Source organism: Amblyomma mixtum, chromosome 9 (assembly GCF_055824585.1).
Source record: "Amblyomma mixtum isolate Tamu chromosome 9, ASM5582458v1, whole genome shotgun sequence".
Taxonomy (NCBI): Eukaryota; Metazoa; Arthropoda; class Arachnida; order Ixodida; family Ixodidae; genus Amblyomma; species Amblyomma mixtum.
The window spans coordinates 56,814,718-56,837,743 of record NC_143020.1 but is presented as its reverse complement, the minus strand read 5'-3'; the positions used below and the strand labels follow the sequence as shown (position 1 = coordinate 56,837,743).

The window sequence follows — 23,026 nt, the reverse complement described above, 5'->3', positions numbered from 1 at the left end:
TGAGATGTGGGCTCCACATCTCACCCACTGTGGTGCCGGTGTAGATTTTAAAAGATGTGAATGTGTGATGTATGTATATCATATCCTCAGTTTGCAAGAGAGCACCTTCTTTGAATCAGTTTTGTTCATCTCTGGCATATCTTCCAATCCTTGGTCGTATTGTGTGTAGTTTGTTTTCTATTTGTCCCAATCCTGCTGCCATTCTTTGCGGAGTGCAGTCCTAAATCTGGCCTGAGTATGGTGTGGAAGTTGGTATACATGAATAAGACTCAGTTTGGCAGCTGACGCAGCAAGCCTATCTGCTTCCTCATTTCCTTCTATGCCACAGCGACCTAGTACCCAGCATAATGTAATATTGAGGGTCAGTGTGCATGCAGCCATAAGGCATTTCAGGAGGGAATTCATAACAGGGTTTTTACAGGGTTTCCCGGAGTACAGAGCCATAACCACACTTAAAGGATCTGAATAAATAACAAAGACTGGGATTTTCTTTTGTAGGATGGATCTGACAGCCAACAGGATACCATGACATTCTGAATTAAATATGCTGGTGTATCTATTCATTGTTCTCGTTTCGGAAGATTGACAGCTGTAAACTGCACTTGCAACTGAAGAAGTCTTGGAGGCATCAGTGTGAAACTCCGTGCACGAATACTTGGCTTGTATCGATGTGAAGTACTGTTTTATGCCAATTGGCGACCCATGCTTGCCAGCCTCACGAAAAAAAGTGTCGCAGTCAACTGGATCTCTAGACTGTTCAATTAAGAGCCACATATTTTATTGTCAAGATCGGAGGGGCCCTGTCGAGTGCAAACTCTGGTTTGCTTGGCATGGAATGACCCCTTTGAAACATGGCACGCTTAGGTTTGCAGGTGTCAAATTCAATTCACTTTGAAGGTGGTTGCTGATTTAAACTCAATTCTGTTATTTAAGTTAAGATCAAAAATTCATGAAGCAATTAAGGTCTCATAGCTAATGATGGCTTGGTTTGGTTTATGGGGTTTAACGTCCCAAAGCGACTAAGGCTATGAGACACGCCGTAGTGGAGGGCTCCGGAAATTTCGACCACCTGGAGTTCTTTAACGTGCACTGACATCGCACAGTACACGGGCCTCTAGAATTTTTCCTCCAAAGAAATTCAGCCGGCGCGGCCGGGATCGAACCCGCGTCTTTCGGGTCGGCAGCAGAGTACCATAACCACTGAGCCACCGCGGCGGCTCATAGCTAATGAGTACATTCCATGATAGAAGGCAGGGATATATGTGTGGCAAAACCAAGGCTATAACAGCCTTTACTGCAATATGGATGTGCATCAAAATAAATGCGCCTTTTATAACGAAAGAAAATTCTGCCTTACAAAAAACGCTACTTGATCACTCAGAGTCCGAGTTTTATGATTCACTGCAACACATAAAAACTGTTTATTTCACAATAAACCTGCTCACAACAAATGTGATGTGCAAAGGTCAGTCGATATAAACAACAGTCAAGATCCACTTAAAATTTCTTGATGTCAAAATTTGTTCCACAAACACCACTGGCCTTTATGGATTTTCACAATGTCCTCCTCGCCCCAACATGCAAGCACGACTCACGAAATCAACTCCAGTGTCATCCGAAGCTGGTCTAGATGCACATAACCGTCACGTGCAAGGTCAAACATATTAAACGACCCTTCGGTATGAAAAAAAGCCTCGTTCGATGTTCCTGTGGGCCTTCGTATATAAGTGCATAAAGGCCAGGGTTTAAATTCGAGCTGCCGTTTTGTCCATTCGTTCGGGTGCACGACACTAAGCCTAAATCTGTGTTGAAATGGCCATTGGACTACGTGGTCCATGCTGCCCTTGTGTAGCTGCAACCCCAAATAAAGCAACAGAGCCTGACCATTTGTCTTGAACACAACCGCAGGAGACACGCTGTAGCCACACAGGTACACTCGCTGGGTGTCATAGGCGGCGGCTCCTAGCGCCACAGCTGTATCGTGGAGCAGTTGAATGTTTCTGATAAAGAAATTGCACTGTGATGCTCCGTTTTGATTCTGACGAATGAGTCTGTTCAATTGGCCCAATACCTTTCTGTTTGCACTTTCTCGATCCTTAGCTTCATTGATGGCTGCAGCAAGCCGTGAAAAGCAGTTGTGCCTTTGTAGCGACGCCTTTTCAAACTCACCTTTCATTTTTTCTTCTAATGAGCTTATTCTTCTCGAGAGAGTGTTGGCTGAATCACTTCTAGCGTTCAAGGATCCTTCTATTTGCTCAGATGTGGTTATTTGGAGAGCACTTCCATTTAAATTGTCGTGGTCTTCTCGGGCTCCCTGAGAGGGTTCCTGCTCTATAGCTTTACTGTCAGCGTTTACATCTTGCGAGATCCTGTTCAGTTGGTCGGCTCGTGCATTGCCATCGCTAAGCAACTGCTCCAGGAGTGCCCTCATTTCGCCTGTGTGCTGATCTAGGGCTCTTCTCAGAGCTATCAACAGTGACTCGTCATGTTGCCCAGTCTGCCCTCCGTGTTCTGAAGGAGGACGAGTTGGGAGACCTGAACAGCCAGATCGGAGGTGCTCGCACACGTTGCGGCAAAGAACAGACGCCGAACACTCTGGGCAGTGAACAGAGTGGTGTCCACAGTCGTGCTGGAAGTGTTGGGCGATGTCTGAAGCAGCCATTACAGCAGTGCAACCGTTCTCTTCGTTCCAGCAGCTGACCTGCATTCAAAGCGGTAAATGTTAGTTATTGAAATTACTAAAAGTGCAAGCGAGAAGAATAATAAAACATCTAGATGGGATGGCCTTGTCATCCCCGGTATATGGCTTCGATTATCCAAATCAAATTATAAATAAAACGATCTCCTCCACGCTTGTAGGGGGCAGGAGGAAGACGCCAAACTGAAAATGACTCAAGTTATATAGAAATGACTGAAGGCAGGTGCAAAAAAATTAATAAAACATGTGCTCACAATCAGAATCTTGACTGCAAGAAAAGGAATTATAAGTGGAATGTTACCGCATTTCATCTGCAACGCTCTAATTGATCGCCCCTAATGTTCATCGTAAAAAGTTACCGTAAGGGTGCGATGCGGTTGCGTTAATAGGTCTCTTCAGAAGCCTGAAGTCCTCTTTGCAGATAACTCCACAGATATGAAAACTGTTCTTTATCGCATTATTTTGTTGTTTCTGTCATCTTATTTTCTTTTTAACACACAAGGCCACCTTTCAGCCAAGTCGAACAAACCTTCCTCAACGGTCCCAGTGGTTGAGGAGTAGTGGTTCGAGTCACAGACTCGCATCATGATAATTTTTCTTTTCAGCGCAATTGCTTTTCGCTCTTCCAAGGCACTACGTAATGGTGGTGGGGTTGCGTCACCACACAGTAGACCCGTAAGGAAATGTTAGCAACGTCATCACTGTTTCATTCTTTCATCGTTGTCCCTGGTTTGAATTACCCGCGTGAGGTTATGTGCTTGGTTTGGACGTCATGACCCTCTCGACCAATTAAGATTTTTCCGACACGCTGTTGCCGATGACCGGTTCTCCGCTGAATAGGGCCCTTATGCTTTCGCGTTAAAATTTGCCCTAAAAAGGCAGTTCTGAAGTGCGTACGCTTCAGAGACTGCATTTTCAGGCTTGCATTGAGGTTTTATACTTTGCATTGGCAAGGGGCCCGATCGACGAGCCTTTAAATTTGGCATATTGCGCAACCCTGCAGTTACTGTTGTACTAAAAGTCGGGTTCAGCTGCTATCAGCCGACTGAGTGCTAAACATTAGACACCTTTAGCATACCGTGTACCGCGAGTCCGTGCGCAGCCAATGCGCAAGTCGGTTTGACGGCGCCAGGTACCAGGCAGCTGCGCGCATGCCTGCAGCATACGGACCAATCAGCGCATGCGCACTGGCAGTGGGCGGGCTCCCGGTACTCCGGTAATGGCAACGCTTGCATGGTACGCGGTATGTAGATGTCTTAATATAGACGCCTTTAGCATAATGTACTGTGTTAGCGTTGCCATTTTCCGGAGCACCGGGATCCCTCCCACAGCCAGTGAGCATGCGCTGACTGGTCCTGATGCTGCAGGCATTTGCGCAGTATGGATGGATGGATGGATAGGAGCGCCCCCTTTGAAACGGGGTGGTGGCAATTGCCACCATGCTCTGCTTTTCTTTCTTAGTTTTTTTTTTGTTTACTGTGTTGGCAATTCTCATTAAGAATCGCCATCATCTTTACCTACGGTTTCATACAATTCTAACCTTATGCCACATCTCTGCTTTTCAGCCACAAATCCTCCAATCGCTTTTTGCTAACTTCTACTGCAGATTTATTTACATGACCATTGTTATCTTTAAACCCTAGGGCCTCCGGAAGAGTGACTGTGCCTGCATCGACATCCGGATGGATACCATCACATTTGAGTATGAGGTGTTCAATTGTTTCCACAGATCAACCACACACTGCACATGTGTCAGCTTCTTCGTCAAATTTCTTTTTGTAGCTGCGCGTTCTAAGGCACCCTGACCTAGCGTCAAAGAGTAGGGCACTGCCTTTTGAGTTATCATAGAAAAATTCTTTCCTGATCTGCCTTTTCCAGTATCGATATAGTTCTACACTATGTTTCTTTTCCATTGAATTAATCCAATTTTTAAATTCGGCGTTTTTAACCTGTCGTTTAATGTTCTTTCTTTCTCCGTCCTCACGACCGGCATGCTTACTGCTTAGTTTTCTAGTTCTCTTCCGCAATTGCGAGTCAACGCTCTTCTGGTATAAATATTTAAATAAATTAGCTGGCAACCTGCTGTCGTCCAATTTCCTCAGGCGTTCTTGATATAGTATTTTACTCTTAGCTTCCCGTGTACCCCCATAATGCCCTATGTTTCATTATCCCTGCATCTCTTCGTCATTTTGCCCTAAGAGACTGTTCATGCTTTTCCGTGTATATCTGCCCTTCGTTTAGCCATGTCCCGAGGTATTTGTATTCGGCCACTTTGGGTATTTCGTGGCCTTGTATTATAAACACCTGATCAGTTGTATGGATGAAAATCATCACACCTGACTTAGTTGCGCTAAAACTGAATCCTAGAGCGTCTCCTTCGTCTCCACAACAATTAACCAAAGTTTGTAATTCTTCCTGGCTATCTGCTATGAGTACAATATCGTCCGCATACATTAAACCAGGGAGTCGCTGCTCAACTACATGTCCGCCTAATCTGTATGACAGATTATAATCAAAGATTACTCTCTTCTGGCCTTGTTTCCATATTTACCACTTAAAGCATGAACAGCAGCGGTGATAGAGGACAACCTTGCCTTAATGCTTTGTGCACCCCCACAGTTGTGGTACTTTTTTTTCCCTTCCCATGTAATTTCCACTTTATTATCTCGGTAGAATTCCTGTAGAAAATCAATTACCTCATGACCGGTACCTAAATCTTGTAATATTGTCACGTTGTAGTGACGGCAGTCCAGCGGTCAGGAAGACACCAGAAAGACTTGCGAACGAAGATCTTTATTTGGGCTGACTTGCGCCCGCAAAAGAACTGAATCACTCGGCGGCGGCGTAAGCAACACGCGTGCTCGGCGGTCGTCGAACTACGAATGTCCGCCGCTCGCGGCATCGCTCAATTTAAAGCCGGCAAGGAAACTTCCAGATAACAGGGCAAGATGATCTACAGTAATCTGGAAAAACCTAGATGCAGCCTTTCATGGCTGCGATAATTCGAGATTAGTCTGGTCGCTTCTCGCGTCACGAACAAAAGTGATAGCAACCCTTTCCTGCAGCCTTGAGCGTGAACGAACAAACACAACAATGATAAGTGGCAATATGCTCCACAGGAGTTCCCTGTTCACGTTATCGTATGCACCGCTTATGTCCAGAAAGGCCAAATACAGAGGTCTGTTTCCCGCCTTAGCTATTTCTATGCATTGGGTAAGCACGAAAAGGCTATCTAAGCGCCTACCCCTTCTGAACCCATTCTGAAGTTCCCCGAGTATGCGCTTACCTTCTACCCATGACTGCATTTTTAATTTCACCGCCTGCATTGCCAGCCTGTACACACCAGACGTTATCGTAATCGGACGGAAGAATTTTATGTTCATCTTATCTTTATGTTCATCCCGCAGCTGCTGGGTACCTGGCGCCACCTGGAGTCCCCGAGGGGATCTGCACATACGCACTGACGTAGGGCCGGCTCCCGGCAGGTATTCTGGCAACGGTACACGGTATTCTAAAGGTGTCTTATTCGTACAGTGGTAGGAAGCGTGCCATGAGACCGCATCAGGCGTCTCACCGAGTGCTAGGCACTTTTTATTTGGACTAGGGGTTTTTAAAATTATCAGTCCAGACAATTCACTTTAAGTGCCAAAAATTTGCACCATTTCCACTTGACTTCTTTAAAACATTTCATATCCATAGAAACACGGTATGATGAGCGAAATCTCGTACAGTGGTCAGAGCAATTCTCTACAGCAAACGAAAGCCGCGATGTAGCAAATACAATGTGAAATTTTTAGCAGGTACTCGGTTCCGGAGACGCATAGACCAAGTTGCCTTGACAGTTGCGTTGTGCCACGGATATCTCTGCCGCCTGATACAAGCCAGGCAGAAAAGCGTGACGAACGCTAGAGTGGCAATGAAATTTTTAACGACTAAATTAGGTGAAATGTAATAGAAAAAACGATTGAAAACGAATGCTGAATGAGACGACTTGCCCTAATAAGTTTTCGTGCCCAGCCGTTAGATCACTCGCAGTGTTTACATCCCAAAGCGTATACCGACGTTTGTGCATGGACTACATGGGAATCTAAGTCACAAAGCAGACTCGATTATGTGTTGTAATTCTACGATAACGAAGCGCTTTTAATCTCCAGAGATAGCAATTAAATGTCGCTGCTTGGAAAGTGCCGCACGCGGATGTTTCCCGTGCGGATATTAAAGGGTCCGCTCCGGCGCTTGCGAGGGTATATGCCTATCGGAAGGAATAATTTAGCGAATAGTGCTTCCGGACTCTAGGGATATGTCTTCCTCTACAGAGCGCACGAAATAAATTTCTGAGAGCAACAATAAACGAAAGCATGGCCTTCAGTTTGCCGCCCAATTGCGTCTTCGCAGCTGTCGTGGCGTACCGCGGATTAAACTTCCTGTCATGCCGGCCAAGTTTTTGTTTTCCAGTTTTCCATGACTACCCGGCTGTAGTCGTAGCAGTCCGTAGGCTAAGCTTTCGCAGATTCCGGTCAAGTCTCGCGGTTGGACTGAGGATAAGGAGCGCCGAACACCCCCCCACCAGTAGAAATAGAATTAAGTTCATCACGTGAGCACTTCTGAGCTGCAGGAAGCTTGCTTAAAGTCCGATAGTACAAGAAACATACCCGAACAGTCAGTGCGTCACCGGTAATCGCATCCCTGAATAGCGAGACATTCACCTTTCGTTATGAGAAGGCGTCGTTATGTCGTCTGCTTAAGCGAAACTTCCAGCCCTTATTGCATCTAAAAACACCAAGCACCAGACGCGTAAAACCTGAACAGTTCGCCCTCGTCACTCACCTCTTTACTTAGCAGCTCTTCGACGGGAAAGTACGTCCAGTTCACGCCTGTTTCCGGACACAGCAGGCCATCCAGCGGACAGACGGGCTCGACGCCCTCCGTGCACTGCTCGTAACAGGACATGCAAAGGACGTGCTGGCAGGCAAGAACTGCCGCCTTTCTGCGCACCAGTCCGCAAGCACTGCACGGTCTTATGCGTGGAGGCGGCTTCACGAAGCGCAGAGGCCTCCAGTCGAGCTCGGCTGTCAACCCGACCAGCGTGTAGGACACTTTTCCAGGAGACATCCCGCCCTGCTGTCGTCCTCGTGCTAAACGATGATGGAAATGCTGTGCCCATCCGAGAATGCTTGTCCCCGCTATCTCTGTCTCTCCCCCTCTCCTTCGGTTTTGTTTTTTGCCCGTCGTCGAGGCTCCGATCGCTGTGAATAGCCGCCGCGTATACACCTGTCCCAGATCCTTGCCACGTGGTGAATCGTCAACATTTTCAAGTCATTCTTCGGAATGCTACCCCGCAGGCATGCGCATGTCTGCCGCTTAGGTGAAATGATAATTCGTTGATCACCGAAATTTTGACCATAACGGGAAAGAGAGAGGGGATTCCCGGGGCTTTGTTAAGGTCTTGGTCCTTGTTTCATTTTTGTTTTGCAGGTACGGGTTTCTTCAACAAAGATTGCGTGGTGGCGGGAGCGAGAAATAAGACGTCACTGCAGTTCCGTGACACCGTCATGTTGTGGGATACCCGCGTACCCCATTTCCTCCGCCAGCCAACGGCGAGCGTGCGAACGCCACATTGCGAACCGCGCGAGCCACCCGGGAACGGAGGACGGCACAGCTGCTTGTCCTCCCGTTCCCGCGGCCGCTCATGTAAAGGGAAAGGGTGAAACACTGCCCAGCGAACGACTGCCACCCCGAGCAGTAATCGGGAGGCAATGACAGCAAATTGCGCAGGCCGTGGCCGTGGTCGACGCAGGGGCAAGCTCAAGGATAAGATGGTGCAGTTGGCCGCATACTTTTTGTGACTTTTGGAAAACTTCCTTCGTGTAACTTATGTGTGCGCATGAGACCCCCGGAACTGCTTGCACTAACGTAGGGGGCCCTAGAAGCGTGTTTCTTAGAGCAGCGGCTGATGTAATGTTCTGACCTCCGCCAATAAACCCAAGGTTTGTACATCCCGAGAATGACATGTGCAACAACTTTGCTAGGGCTGGAAACCGTGTGCACAGAAGGTGATGAGCTGACCATGGAGAAGCCCATCCCATGCTATAACGTGGTTCGTCATCATCATCAGCCTGACTACGACCACTGCTGAGCAAATAAATGCCTCTCCCATGTCTCTCCAATTAACCCTGTCCTTCGCCAGTTGCGGCCACCGTATTCCCGCAAATTTCCTAATCTCATTCGCCCACCTAACTTTCTGCCGCCCCCTGCTTCGCTCGCCTTCTCCTAGAATCCACTCCGTTACTCTTAAAGGTGCACTGAAGAGGAATCTGAACTTGTCTTTTTGCCGCGGGAACTCGATCTACACGTTCCCAGCATTCTTAGAAACTGCGACTTATTGCCCTGTATGGCCGATTTCCCAAATTAAATCGAATTAACAGCCGGCTCCCGCCCCTTTTTTTTTTAATTCTGCCTCGTACGGTGGGCGGAGTCGACCAACGCGTGGAGTGCCTTTCACCCAGTCCCGTGGCGGCGTGCCGCTCTGCCATCGGAATAGTAATACGTAGTAGTCCGTAGTAGCAAATAGCCCATGCGTATTTTTATTTCTGCGGGCTTATTTTGCGGCTATATTATCTGCGAATGAAACTATTTATTCATGGAAACCTAAAAAACAAAATAAATAGAAAGCAAAGCCTCCTCGGAGCTGGCTGAAAGGAACTTCACGCGTTGTCGACTCCGCCCAACGTACGAGGCAGAAATAAAAAGGGTGGGAGCCGGACGTTAATCCGATTTAATTAGGGAAATCGGCCATACAGGGCAATAAGTTGCAGTTTCTAAGAATGCTAGGAAGGTGTAGATCGAGTTCCCGCGGCAAAAAGACAAGTTCAGAATCCTCTTCAGTGCACCTTTAAGGACCAACGGTTATCTTGCCTTCGCATTACATGGCCTGCCCAAGCCCATTTCTTCCTCTTGATTTCAACTATGGATGTCATTAACCCGCGTTTGCTCTCTCACCCCCTCCGCCGCTTCCGATCTCTTAACGTTACACCTGTCATATGTTACCTGGTTAGCCTTACATAAATAGCAGGATTTATTTCTCATTACAGTTCGAGGAACTGCGTATTCCTCAGCCCTTTCTTGAACCCTAGGTCAAAAAGAATTGCTACTTAGGCTCTTTCTGAGCGCACTGAAATGTCATTAGAAAAGAAATGGCAATCTTTGCCAAAGTAATCAAGCAGAGGACAGCAGCACAGTAAGCCAACTCATCTGAAAGCAGCATTGATTGCTTGTAAATGCCAGGATATCTAATGGTGCATTATATGTTTGGGATTTAATGCCAAGAAGTTACACGTGGGCTGTGACAAGCATCGTAGTTGATGACTGTAGGTTAATTTCGATGAACGAGCTCTTGATGCGCACTGACATCACACAGCACTGGTGATTAAAAAAACCCGAGGTGGTCAAAATTAATCCACAGCCCTCCGCTACGTTGTGTTTCAGAGACAAATTAATTCACGGGGCCACTTCCTACACTGGTCATTAGGGAGAGATATTGTCACAGTGCCCTTGAGTATCTGGAAGAGGGAGAGTGAACGCAATTGGTGTAAACGGCGAGTGGCTGTTCCTGCAGATGTTAGTTTACCCTGAAGAACTTGAAAGGCATTGATGGAGATCGAAAATGGTGCTGCAAATGCAATTGAATCGTTTTGAGTCGCATAGAGAAGCATTTCCAATTGGATTTCTAGGCCGTAATGGAACCTGCACGTGTGTCGTTCAACTGTTTACATTGCTTGCAGAGCAAACTAAACTTTTTGCTAGTAGCGTGAGCAATAGCTCCTTCTTACTCCTGAAGGTAGCAGGAGTTGGACGGTGCTAGGAGTTGAAAGTTGGAGAAGACCGAAAGGTGACACTACACTACATCTCGTAACGTACTTGCAGAAGTAACTTTCTTAGCAGCCATCACAGAACGTGTCTCAGCGACACCCTTCCGTGTGTAACCCGTAAGAAATCCTATGCTGGTTATTCAACGCTAGCAAACAGCAAATAGGAAGTTCGTTATTAATTTTTTTTTTGTTCTACCGCAATACCGCAGCAGAATAGATGTCGACGCTCTTTCAGGCCTATATGCTGGTACAGCTGCGACGACCAGGCCGGCAAGCCTGGTCATTAAGATGTGCTCCACCGCAATGCACGAGAGAGCAACCGGAAGCGTGAACGATCTGGTTCCGGGCCAACACTATTTATGGAAGACACGGTGACTCTAAGCAAGAGCCGAGCCCGCAGCTTTGTGTCCTCGCGAAAGTTCGCGTACATGGATTTTAAACCACTAAGGGTTCGAGGTTAGCGTGAGCCGAACCACGGAGACGATGGCCGAGTGGAGCGCACTCTCAACTTTAATGAGAAAACGGCTCACAGCAAGGAAAGTCTCAACGTTCGTGGAGCGGGCTTTGGGACACGGCAGAAAATCCCACATATGCGTCATGTTAGCATGGAAATAGGAAGGAGTAATATTTTTGCGTTTTTGCGCTGCAATCGAACAACCGAAGACGTGGTGTTTAATTGTCGTGCGCGTAGCAGCACAAGCAGTTCGCTCGGCAACAATTCGAAGCTTCCAAGAACGCTTGGAACATTTAGATCGTGTTCCAGTGCTAAAAATACGAGTTCAGATTCCTCTTCAGTGCACCTTTAAAGGTAGATCCTTTAAACGGTTTATGATGATGCTAGATTTTTTTGTTTTGGCGCAAGGGCATCTAAGGCCAAAGAGCGCCGGACTCGAGGTTGTTGGCCAGCTCAAGCTGAAATATGGCACAAGTTAAAATCAACTCCAGGTGTATAGGGCCTACGAGCAGTTAGCATGTTCATGAGGATGTATAATTCAGGTGTAATTGCCTAAGGTGGTGTATAGCACCTAAAAGTTGTGGTAAGAGGAGTTATACATAAAAGACGGTAGCCTAAACCTCGGTCCTTGCTTGGACAAAAAGAGCGACGCATCTAGCAGCTCAGCCTTCTCAGCATTTAGGAGGGGCAGAGGTTACTTTAAATAAGAGATATCTTGCCAAAAGTCTATATGTGTAAAATGTTTGAAATCCCTATCCAATAAAACATGCGGTCATCACCTGAAAATAAAGAAGGGTGCAATGGTTTTTTGAATGTGGACAGTTCTGGAACGTGTCGTCTTTCTGTCTCCAATCTCGCGCACGTGATTGATATGTGCACAGCTGAGATGTGGGCTCCACATCTCACCCACTGTGGTGCCGGTGTAGATTTTAAAAGATGTGAATGTGTGATGTATGTATATCATATCCTCAGTTTGCAAGAGAGCAACTTCTTTGAATCAGTTTTGTTCATCTCTGGCATATCTTCCAATCCTTGGTCGTATTGTGTGTAGTTTGTTTTCTATTTGTCCCAATCCTGCTGCCATTCTTTGCGGAGTGCAGTCCTAATATCTGGCCTGAGTATGGTGTGGAAGATGGTATACATGAATAAGACTCAGTTTGGCAGCTGACGCAGCAAACCTATCTGCTTCCTCATTTCCTTCTATGCCACAGCGACCTAGTACCCAGCATAATGTAATATTGAGGGTCAGTGTGCATGCAGCCATAAGGCATTTCAGGAGGGAATTCATAACAGGGTTTTTACAGGGTTTCCCGGAGTACGGGGCCATAACCACACTTAAAGGATCTGAATAAATAACAAAGACTGGGATTTTCTTTTATAGGATGGATCTGACAGCCAACAGGATACCATGACATTCTGAATTAAATATGCTTGTGTATCTATTCATTGTTCTCGTTTCGGAAGATTGACAGCTGTAAACTGCACTTGCAACTGAAGAAGTCTTGGAGGCATCAGTGTAAAACTCCGTGCACGAATACTTGGCTTGTATCGATGTGAAGTACTGTTTTGTGCCAATTGGCGACCCATGCTTGCCAGCCTCACGAAAAAAAGTGTCGCAGTCAACTGGATCTGTAGACTGTTCAATTAAGAGCCACATATTTTATTGTCAAGATCGGAGGGGCCCTGTCGAGTGCAAACTCTGGTTTGCTTGGCATGGAATGACCCCTTTGAAACATGCCACGCTTAGGTTTGCAGGTGTCAAATTCAATTCACTTTGAAGGTGGTTGCTGATTTAAACTCAATTCTGTTATTTAAGTTAAGATCAAAAATTCATGAAGCAATTAAGGTCTCATAGCTAATGATGGCTTGGTTTGGTTTATGGGGTGTAACGTCCCAAAGCGACTAAGGCTATGAGACACGCCGTAGTGGAGGGCTCCGGAAATTTCGACCACCTGGAGTTCTTTAACGTGCATTGACATCGCACAGTACACGGGCCTCTAGAATTTTTCCTCCAAACAAATTCAGCCGGCGCGGCCGGGATCGAACCCGCGTCTTTCGGGTCGGCAGCCGAGTACCATAACCACTGAGCCACCGCGGCGGCTCATAGCTAATGAGTACATTCCATGATAGAAGGCAGGGATATATGTGTGGCAAAACCAAGGCTATAACAGCCTTTACTGCAATATGGATGTGCATCAAAATAAATGCGCCTTTTATAACGAAAGAAAATTCTGCCTTACAAAAAACGCTACTTGATCACTCAGAGTCCGAGTTTTATGATTCACTGCAACACATAAAAACTGTTTATTTCACAATAAACCTGCTCACAACAAATGCGATGTGCAAAGGTCAGTCGATATAAAGAACAGTCAAGATCCACTTAAAATTTCTTGATGTCAAAATTTGTTCCACAAACACCACTGGCCTTTATGGATTTTCACAATGTCCTCCTCGCCCCAACATGCAAGCACGACTCACGAAATCAACTCCAGTGTCATCCGAAGCTGGTCTAGATGCACATAACCGTCACGTGCAAGGTCAAACATATTAAACGACCCTTCGGTATGATAAAAAGCCTCGTTCGATGTTCCTGTGGGCCTTCGTATATAAGTGCATAAAGGCCAGGGTTTAAATTCGAGCTGCCGTTTTGTCCATTCGTTCGGGTGCACGACACTAAGCCTAAATCTGTGTTGAAATGGCCATTGGACTACGTGGTCCATGCTGCCCTTGTGTAGCTGCAACCCCAAATAAAGCAACAGAGCTTGACCATTTGTCTTGAACACAACCGCAGGAGACACGCTGTAGCCACACAGGTACACTCGCTGGGTGTCATAGGCGGCGGCTCCTAGCGCCACAGCTGTATCGTGGAGCAGTTGAATGTTTCTGATAAAGAAATTGCACTGTGATGCTCCGTTTTGATTCTGACGAATGAGTCTGTTCAATTGGCCCAATACCTTTCTGTTTGCACTTTCTCGATCCTTAGCTTCATTGATGGCTGCAGCAAGCCGTGAAAAGCAGTTGTGCCTTTGTAGCGACGCCTTTTCAAACTCACCTTTCATTTTTTCTTCTAATGAGCTTATTCTGCTCGAGAGAGTGTTGGCTGAATCACTTCTAGCGTTCAAGGATCCTTCTATTTGCTCAGATGTGGTTATTTGGAGAGCACTTCCATTTAAATTGTCGTGGTCTTCTCGGGCTCCCTGAGAGGGTTCCTGCTCTATAGCTTTACTGTCAGCGTTTACATCTTGCGAGATCCTGTTCAGTTGGTCGGCTCGTGCATTGCCATCGCTAAGCAACTGCTCCAGGAGTGCCATCATTTCGCCTGTGTGCTGATCTAGGGCTCTTCTCAGAGCTGTCAAAAGTGAGTCGTCATGTTGCCCAGTCTGCCCTCCGTGTTCTGAAGGAGGACGAGTTAGGAGACCTGAACAGCAAGATCGGAGGTGCTCGCACACGTTGCGGCAAAGAACAGACGCCGAACACTCTGGGCAGTGAACAGAGTGGTGTCCACAGTCGTGCTGGAAGTGTTGGGCGATGTCTGAAGCAGCCATTACAGCAGTGCAACCGTTCTCTTCGTTCCAGCAGTTGACCTGCATTGAAAGCGGTAAATGTCAGTTATTGAAATTACTAAAGGTGCAAGCGACAAGAATAATACAACATCAAGATGAGGTGCCCTTGTCATCCCCGGTATATGGCTTCGATTATTCAAATTAAAATATAAAAAAACATCTCCTCCACGCTTGTATAGGGTAGGAGGAAGCCGCTAAACTGAAAATGACTCAAGCTATATAAATATCACTGAAGGCAGGTGCAAAAAAATTGATAAAAGATGTGCTCACAATCAGAATCTTGACTGCAAGAAAAGGAATTTTAAGTGGAATGTTACCGCATTTCATCTGCAACGCTCTAATTGACCGCCCCTAATGTTCATCGTAAAAAGTTACCGTAAGGGTGCGATGCGGTTGCGTTAATAGGTCTCTTCAGAAGCCTGAAGTCCTCTTCGCAGATCACTCCACAGATATGAAAACTGTTCTTTATCGCATTATTTTGTTGTTTCTGTCATCTTATTTTTTTTTAACACACAATGCCTCCTTTCAGCCAAGTCGAACAAACCTTCCTCAACGGTCCCAGTGGTTGAGGAGTAGTGGTTCGAGTCACAGACTCGCATCTCGATAATTTTTATTTTCAGCGCAATTGCTTTTCGCTCTTCCAAGGCACTACGTAATGGTGGTGGGGTTGCGTCACCACACAGTAGACCCGTGAGGAAATGTTAGCAACGTCATCACTGTTTCATTCTTTCATCGTTGTCCCTGGTTTGAATTACCCGCGTGAGGTTATGTGCTTGGTTTTGACGTCATGACCCTCTCGACCAATTAAGATTTTTCCGACACGCTGTTGCCGTTGACCGGTTCTCCTCTGAATAGGGCCCTTATGCTTTCGCGTTAAAATTTGCCCTAAAAAGGCAGTTCTGAAGTGCGTACGCTTCAGAGACTGCATTTTCAGGCTTGCATTGAGGTTTTATACTTTGCATTGGCAAGGGGTCCGATCGACGAGCCTTTAAATTTGGCATATTGCGCAACCCTGCAGTTACTGCTGTACTAAAAGTCGGGTTCAGCTGCTATCAGCCGACTGAGTGCTAAACATTAGACACCTTTAGCATACCGTGTACCGGGAGTCCGCGCGCAGCCAATGCGCAAGTCACTTTGACGGCGCCTGGTACCAGGCAGCTGCGCGCATGCCTGCAGCATCCGGACCAATCAGCGCATGCTGACTGGCAGTGGGCGGGCTCCCGGTACTCCGGTAATGGCAACGGTTGCATGGTACGCGGTATGTAGATGTCTTAATATAGACGCCTTTAGCATAATGTACTGTGTTAGCGTTGCCATTTTCCGGAGCACCGGGATCCCTCCCACAGCCAGTGAGCATGCGCTGACTGGTCCTGATGCTGCAGGCATTTGCGCAGTATGGATGGATGGATGGATAGGAGCGCCCCCTTTGAAACGGGGTGGTGGCAATTGCCACCATGCTCTGCTTTTCTTTCTTAGTTTTTTTTGTTTACTGTGTTGGCAATTCTCATTAAGAATCGCCATCATCTTTACCTACGGTTTCATACAATTCTAACCTTATGCCACATCTCTGCTTTTCAGCCACCAATCCTCCAATCGCTTTTAGCTAACTTCTACTGCAGATTTATTTACATGACCATTGTTATCTTTAAACCCTAGGGCCTCCGGAAGAGTGACTGTGCCTGCATTGACATCCGGATGGATACCATCACATTTGAGTATGAGGTGTTTAATTGTTTCCACAGATCAACCACACACTGCACATGTGTCAGCTTCTTCGTCAAATTTCTTTTTGTAGCTGCGCGTTCTAAGGCACCCTGACCTAGCGTGAAAGGGTAGGGTTATCATAGAAAAATTCTTTCCTGATCTGCCTTTTCCAGTATCGATATAGTTCTACACTATGTTTCTTTTCCATTGAATTAATCCAATTTTTAAATTCGGCGTTTTTAACCTGTCGTTTAATGTTCTTTCTTTCTCCGTCCTCACGACCGGCATGCTTACTGCTTAGTTTTCTAGTTCTCTTCCGCAATTGCGAGTCAACGCTCTTCTGGTATAAATATTTAAATAAATTAGCTGGCAACCTGCTGTCGTCCAATTTCCTCAGGCGTTCTTGATATAGTATTTTACTCTTAGCTTCCCGTGCTTCGAAAGATGCCCAGACCATATCTCCTTGCACTGCCTCGTTTGTGGTTTTGCCGTGGACACCTAGTGCTAATCTTCCAACAGCTCTTTGATTTACGTCTAATCTCGACTGAATTTCTGCCCTTAAAGGTGCACTGAAGAGGAATCAGAACTTATCTTTTTACTGCGGGAACTTGATCTACACGTTCCTAGCATTCTTAGAAACATTGACTTATTGCCCTGTGTGGCCGATTTCCCCAATTAAAATGAATTAACGTCCGGCTCCCGCCTTTTTTTTTAAATTCTGCCTCGTACGGTGGGCGGAGTCGACCAACGCGTGGAGCGCCTTTCACCCAGTCCCGTGGAGGCTTTGCTTTCGCTTCATTTTGTTTTTTAGGTTTCCGTGAATAAATAGTTTCATTCGCAGCTAATATAGCTGCAAAATAAGCCCGAAGAAATAAAAATACACGCGGACTATTTGCTACTACGGGCTACTACGTATTACTACGCCGATGGCAGAGCGGCAAGCCGCCACGGGACTAGGTGAAAGGCGCTCCACGCATTGGTCGACTCCGCCCACCGTACGAGGCAGAATTAAAAAAAAGGCGGGAGCCGGACGTTAATTCGATTCAATTGGGGAAATCGGCCACACAGGGCAGTAAATCGCAGTTTCTAAGAAAGCTCGGAACGTGTAGATCGAGTTCCCGTGGCAAAAAGACAAGTTCAAATTCCTCTTCAGTGCACCTTTAAGCACAGAACCGCATTGCCGAAAGTAAGCCCCGGCACCATTATTCCTTTTCAAACACCTCTTAACACTTCATATTTGTTGTACCCCCATAATGCCCTATGTTTCATTATCCCGGCATCTCTTCGTCATTTTGCCCTAAGAGACTGTTCATGCTTTTCCGTGTATATCTGCCCTTCGTTTAGCCATGTCCCGAGGTATTTGTATTCGGCCACTTTGGGTATTTCGTGGCCTTGTATTATAAACACCTGATCAATTGTATGGATGAAAATCATCACACCTGACTTAGTTGCGCTAAAACTGAATCCTAGAGCGTCTCCTTCGTCTCCACAACAATTAACCAAAGTTTGTAATTCTTCCTGGCTATCTGCTATCAGTACAATATCGTCCGCATACATTAAACCCGGGAGTCGCTGCTCAACTACATGTCCGCCTAATCTGTACGACAGATTATAATCAAAGATTACTCTCTTCTGGCCTTGTTTCCATATTTACCACTTAAAGCATGAACAGCAGCGGTGATAGAGGACAACCTTGCCTTAATGCTTTGTGCATCCCCACAGTTGTGGTACTTTTTTTTCCCTTCCCATGTAATTTCCACTTTATTATCTCGGTAGAATTCCTGTAGAAAATCAATTACCTCATGACCGGTACCTAAATCTTGTAATATTGTCACGTTGTAGTGACGGCAGTCCAGCGGTCAGGAAGACACCAGAAAGACTTGCGAACGAAGATCTTTATTTGGGCTGACTTGCGCCCGCAAAAGAACTGAATCACTCGGCGGCGGCGTAAGCAACACGCGTGCTCGGCGGTCGTCGAACTACGAATGTCCGCCGCTCGCGGCATCGCTCAATTTAAAGCCGGCAAGGAAACTTCCAGATAACAGGGCAATATGATCTACAGTAATCTGGAAAAACCTAGATGCAGCCTTTCATGGCTGCGATAATTCGAGATTAGTCTGGTCGCTTCTCGCGTCACGAACACAAGTGATAGCAACCCTTTCCTGCAGCCTTGAGCGTGAACGAACAAACACAACAATGATAAGTGGCAATATGCTCCACAGGAGTTCCCTGTTCACGTTATCGTATGCACCGCTTATGTCCAGAAAGGCCAAATACAGAGGTCTGTTTCCCGCCTTAGCTATTTCTATGCATTGGGTAAGCACGAAAAGGCTATCTAAGCGCCTACCCCTTCTGAACCCATTCTGAAGTTCCCCGAGCATGCGCTTACCTTCTACCCATGAATGCATTTTTAATTTCACCGCCTGCATTGCCAGCCTGTACACACCAGATGTTATCGTAATCGGCCGGAAGAATTTTATGATCTTATCTTTATGTTCATCCCGCAGCTGCTGGGTACCTGGCGCCACCTGGAGTCCCCGAGGCGATCTGCACATACGCACTGACGTAGGGCCGGCTCCCGGCAGGTATTGTGGCAACGGTACACCGTATTCTAAAGGTGTCTTATTCGTACAGTGGTAGGAAGCGTGCCATGAGACCGCATCAGGCGCCTCACCGAGTGCTAGGCACTTTTTATTTGGACTAGGGGTTTTTAAAATTATCAGTCCAGACAATTCACTTTAAGTCCTTAAAATTTACACCATTTCTACTTGACTTCTTTAAAACATTTCATATCCGTAGAAACACGGTATGATGAGCGAAATCTCGTACAGTGGTCAGAGCAATTCTCTACAGCAAACGAAAGCCGCGATGTAGCAAAAACAATGTGAAATTTTTAGCAGGTACTCGGTTCCGGAGACGCATAGACCAAGTTGCCTTGACAGTTGCGTTGTGCCACGGATATCTCTGCCGCCTGATACAAGCCAGGCAGAAAAGCGTGACGAACGCTAGAGTGGCAATGAAATTTTTAACGACTAAATTAGGTGACTTGTAATAGCAAAAACGATTGAAAACGAATGCTGAATGAGACGACTTGCCCTAATAAGTTTTCGTGCCCAGCCGTTAGATCACTCGCAGTGTTTACATCCCAAAGCGTATACCGACGTTTGTGCATGGACTACATGGGAATCTAAGTCACAAAGCAGACTCGATTATGTGTTGTAATTCAACGATAACGAAGCGCTTTTAATCTCCAGAGATAGCAATTAAATGTCGCTGCTTGGAAAGTGCCGCACGCGGATGTTTCCCGTGCGGATATTAAAGGGTCCGCTCCGGCGCTTGCGAGGGTATATGCCTATCGGAAGGAATAATTTAGCGAATAGTGCTTCCGGACTCTAGGGATATGTCTTCCTCTACAGAGCGCACGAAATAAATTTCTGAGAGCAACAATAAACGAAAGCATGGCCTTCAGTTTGCCGCCCAATTGCGTCTTCGCAGCTGTCGTGGCGCACCGCGGATTAAACTTCCTGTCATGCCGGCCAAGTTTTTGTTTTCCAGTTTTCCATGACTACCCGGCTGTAGTCGTAGCAATCCATAGGCTAAGCTTTCGCAGATTCCGGTCAAGTCTCGCGGTTGGACTGAGGATAAGGAGCGCCGAACACCCCCCACCAGTATTAATAGAATTAAGGTCATCACGTGAGCACTTCTGAGCTGCAGGAAGCTTGCTTAAAGTCCGATAGTACAAGAAACATACCCGAACAGTCAGTGCGTCACCGCTAATCGCATCCCTGAATAGCGAGACATTCACCTTTCGTTATGAGAAGGCGTCGTCATGTCGTCTGCTTAAGCGAAACTTCCAGCCCTTATTGCATCTAGAAACACCAAGCACCAGACGCGTAAAACCTGAACAGTTCGCCCTCGTCACTCACCTCTTTACTTAGCAGCTCTTCGACGGGAAAGTACGTCCAGTTCACGCCTGTTTCCGGACAGAGCAGGCCATCCAGGGGACAGACGGGATCGACGCCCTCCGTGCACTGCTTGTAACAGGACATGCAAAGGACGTGCTGGCAGGCAAGAACTGCCGCCTTTGTGCGCACCAGTCCGCAAGCACTGCACGGTCTTATGCGTGGAGGCGGCTTCACGAAGCGCAGAGGCCTCCAGTCGAGCTCGGCTGTGAACCCGACCAGCGTGTAGGACACTTTTCCAGGAGACATCCCGCCCTGCTGTCGTCCTCGTGCTAAACGATGATGGAAATGCTGTGCCCATCCGAGAATGCTTGTCCCCGCTATCTCTGTCTCTCCCCCTCTCCTTCAGTTTTGTTTTTTGCCCGTCGTCGAGGCTCCGATCGCTGTGAATAGCCACCGCGTATACACCTGTACCAGTTCCTTGCCACGTGGTGAATCGTCAACATTTTCAAGTCATTCTTCGGAATGCTACCCCGCAGGCATGCGCATGTCTGCCGCTTAGCTGAAATGATAATTCGTTGAGAACCGAAATTTTGACCATAATGGGAAAGAGAGACGGGATTCCCGGAGCTTTGTTAAGGTCTTGGTCCTTGTTTCATTTTTGTTTTGCAGGTACGTGTTTCTTCAACAAAGATTGCGTGGTGACGGGAGCGAGAAATAAGACGTCACTGCAGTTCCGTGACACCGTCATGTTGTGGGATAACCGCGTACCCCATTTCCTCCGCCAGCCAGCGGCGAGCGTGCGAACGCCACATGGCGAACCGCGCGAGCCACCCGGGAACGGAGGACAGCGCAGCTGCTTGTGCTCCCGTTCCTGGAGGATACCGCGGGTGGCCGCTTACGTAAGGGGAAAGGATGAAACACTGCTCAAGGGAGAGCGAACGACTGCCACCCGGAGCAGTAATCGGGAGGCAATGACAGCAAATTGCGCGGGCCGTGGCCGGGGCTGTGGTCGACGCAGGGGAAGCCCAAGCATAAGATGGCGCAGTTGGACGCATACTTTTTGTGACTTTTGGAACACTTCCTTCGTGTAACTTATGTGTGCGCATGAGACCCCCGGAACTGCTTGCACTAACGTAGGGGGCCCTAGAAGCGTGTTTCTTAGAGCAACGGCTGATGTAATGTTCTGACCCTCGCCAATAAACCCAAGGTTTGTACATACCGAGAACGGCATATGCAGCAATTTTGCTAGGGCTGGAAACCGTGTGCACAGAAGGTGATGAGGTGACCATGCAGAAGCCCATCCCATGCTATAACGTGGTTCATCATCATGATCAGCCTGACTACGCCCACTGCAGGGCAACAGCCTCTCCCATGTCTCTTCAATTAACCCTGGCCTTCGCCAGTTGCGGCCACCGTATTCCCGCAAATTTCTTAATCTCATCCCCCCACCTAACTTTCTGCCGCCCCCTGCTTCGCTTGCCTTCTCCAGCAATCGACTCCGTTACCCTTAAGGACCAGCGGTTATCTTGCCTTCGCATTACATGGCCTGCCCAAGCCCATTTCTTCCTCTTGATTTCAACTAGGATGTCATTAACCGGCGTTTGTTCTCTCACCCACTCCGCCGCTTCCGATCTCTTAACGTAACACCTATCATATGTTACGTGGTTAGCCTTACAAAAATAGCACAATTTATTTCTCATTACACTTCGAGGAACTGCGTATTCCTCAGCCCTTTCTTGAACCTTAGGTAAAAAAGAATTGCTACTTAGGCTTTTTCTCAGCGCACTGAAATGTAATTAGTAAAGAAGTCTGTCTAATATTTGCAATCTTTTCCAAAGTAAGCAAGCAGAGGACAGCAGTACACTAAGCGAACTCATCTGAAAGCAGCATGGATTGCTTTTAAATGCCAGGATATTTTATGTTGCATTATTTTTGGTATTTAACGCCAAGAAGTTACACGTGGGCTATGACAAGAATCGTAGTGGATGACTGTTGGTTAATTTCGATGAACGAGGTCTTTGATGCGCACTGATATCAGGCAGCATTGATGATTAAAAAACCCGAGGTGGTCACAATTGATCCACAGGCCTTCGCTACGTTGTGCTTCATAGACAAATGAATTCACGGGGCCACTTCCTACACTGGTCATTAGGTCATTAGGGAGAGATGTTACCGCAGTGCCCTTCAGTATCTGGAAGAGTGAGAGTGAACGCAATTGGTGAAAATGGTTAGTGGCTGTTCCTGCAGATGTTAGTTCATCCCGAAGAACTTGAAAGGCATTGATGGAGATCTAAAATGGTGCTGCAAATGCAACTGAATCGTGTTGACTCGCATAGAGAAGCATTTCAAATTGGCTTTCTAGGTCGTGATGGAGCCTATGTATTTTTCGTTCAACTGTTTACATCGCTTGCAGAGCAAGCAGCTAAACTGTTACATACTTTTGGCTAGTAGCGTGAGCAATAGCTCCTTCTAACTCTTGCAGGCAGCAGGACTTGGAAGGTGCTAGGTGCTGAAAGTTGGAGAAGACCGAAAGGTGACACTATACTGAATCTTGTAACGTACTTGCAGCAGTAACTTTCTTAGCAGCCATCACAGAACGTGTCTCAGCGACACCCTTCCGTGTGTAACCCATAAGAAATGTTAGGCTCGTTATTCAACGCTCGCAAAAAGCAAATAGGAATGTTGTTATTAATTTTATTTTATTCTACCTCAATGCCGCAGCAAAATACATGTCGAACCTATGTCAGGCCTATATGCTGGTACAGCTGCGACGACCAGGCCGGCATGCCTGGTCATTAAGATATGCTCCACCGCAATGCATGAGAGAGCAACTG

The 23,026-nt window shown here is 46.9% G+C and overlaps 2 protein-coding genes across 2 annotated transcripts; both read right to left on the bottom strand.

Annotated features, from left to right (window-relative positions):
- Positions 1-1,435: 1,435 nt before the first annotated feature.
- Positions 1,436-7,810, bottom strand: LOC149329148 (TNF receptor-associated factor 5-like). Its single transcript, XM_089562136.1, has 2 exons — positions 7,526-7,810; positions 1,436-2,701 (listed from the first exon to the last, which is right to left on the bottom strand). The coding sequence occupies exons 1-2, from the start codon at positions 7,808-7,810 to the stop codon at positions 1,592-1,594; spliced, it is 1,395 nt and encodes a 464-aa protein (XP_089418262.1). The 3' UTR covers positions 1,436-1,591.
- A 5,684-nt stretch (positions 7,811-13,494) lies between these two features.
- Positions 13,495-20,498, bottom strand: LOC149329147 (uncharacterized). Its single transcript, XM_089559187.1, has 2 exons — positions 20,214-20,498; positions 13,495-14,604 (listed from the first exon to the last, which is right to left on the bottom strand). Exons 1-2 carry the CDS (start codon positions 20,496-20,498, stop codon positions 13,495-13,497), a joined length of 1,395 nt encoding a protein of 464 aa, XP_089415313.1.
- Positions 20,499-23,026: the final 2,528 nt, after the last annotated feature.

Bases quoted from the DNA above. Each gene is read 5' to 3' on its own strand.
- LOC149329148 (XM_089562136.1), bottom strand. From the start codon at position 7,810: ATGTCTCCTGGAAAAGTGTCCTACACGCTGGTCGGGTTGACAGCCGAG. The intron at 2,702-7,525 runs GTGAGTGACGAG...CTTTGAATGCAG, and splicing joins AAGAGCTGCTAAGTAAAGAG to GTCAGCTGCTGGAACGAAGA.
- LOC149329147 (XM_089559187.1), bottom strand. From the start codon at position 20,498: ATGTCTCCTGGAAAAGTGTCCTACACGCTGGTCGGGTTCACAGCCGAG. The intron at 14,605-20,213 runs GTGAGTGACGAG...CTTTCAATGCAG, and splicing joins AAGAGCTGCTAAGTAAAGAG to GTCAACTGCTGGAACGAAGA.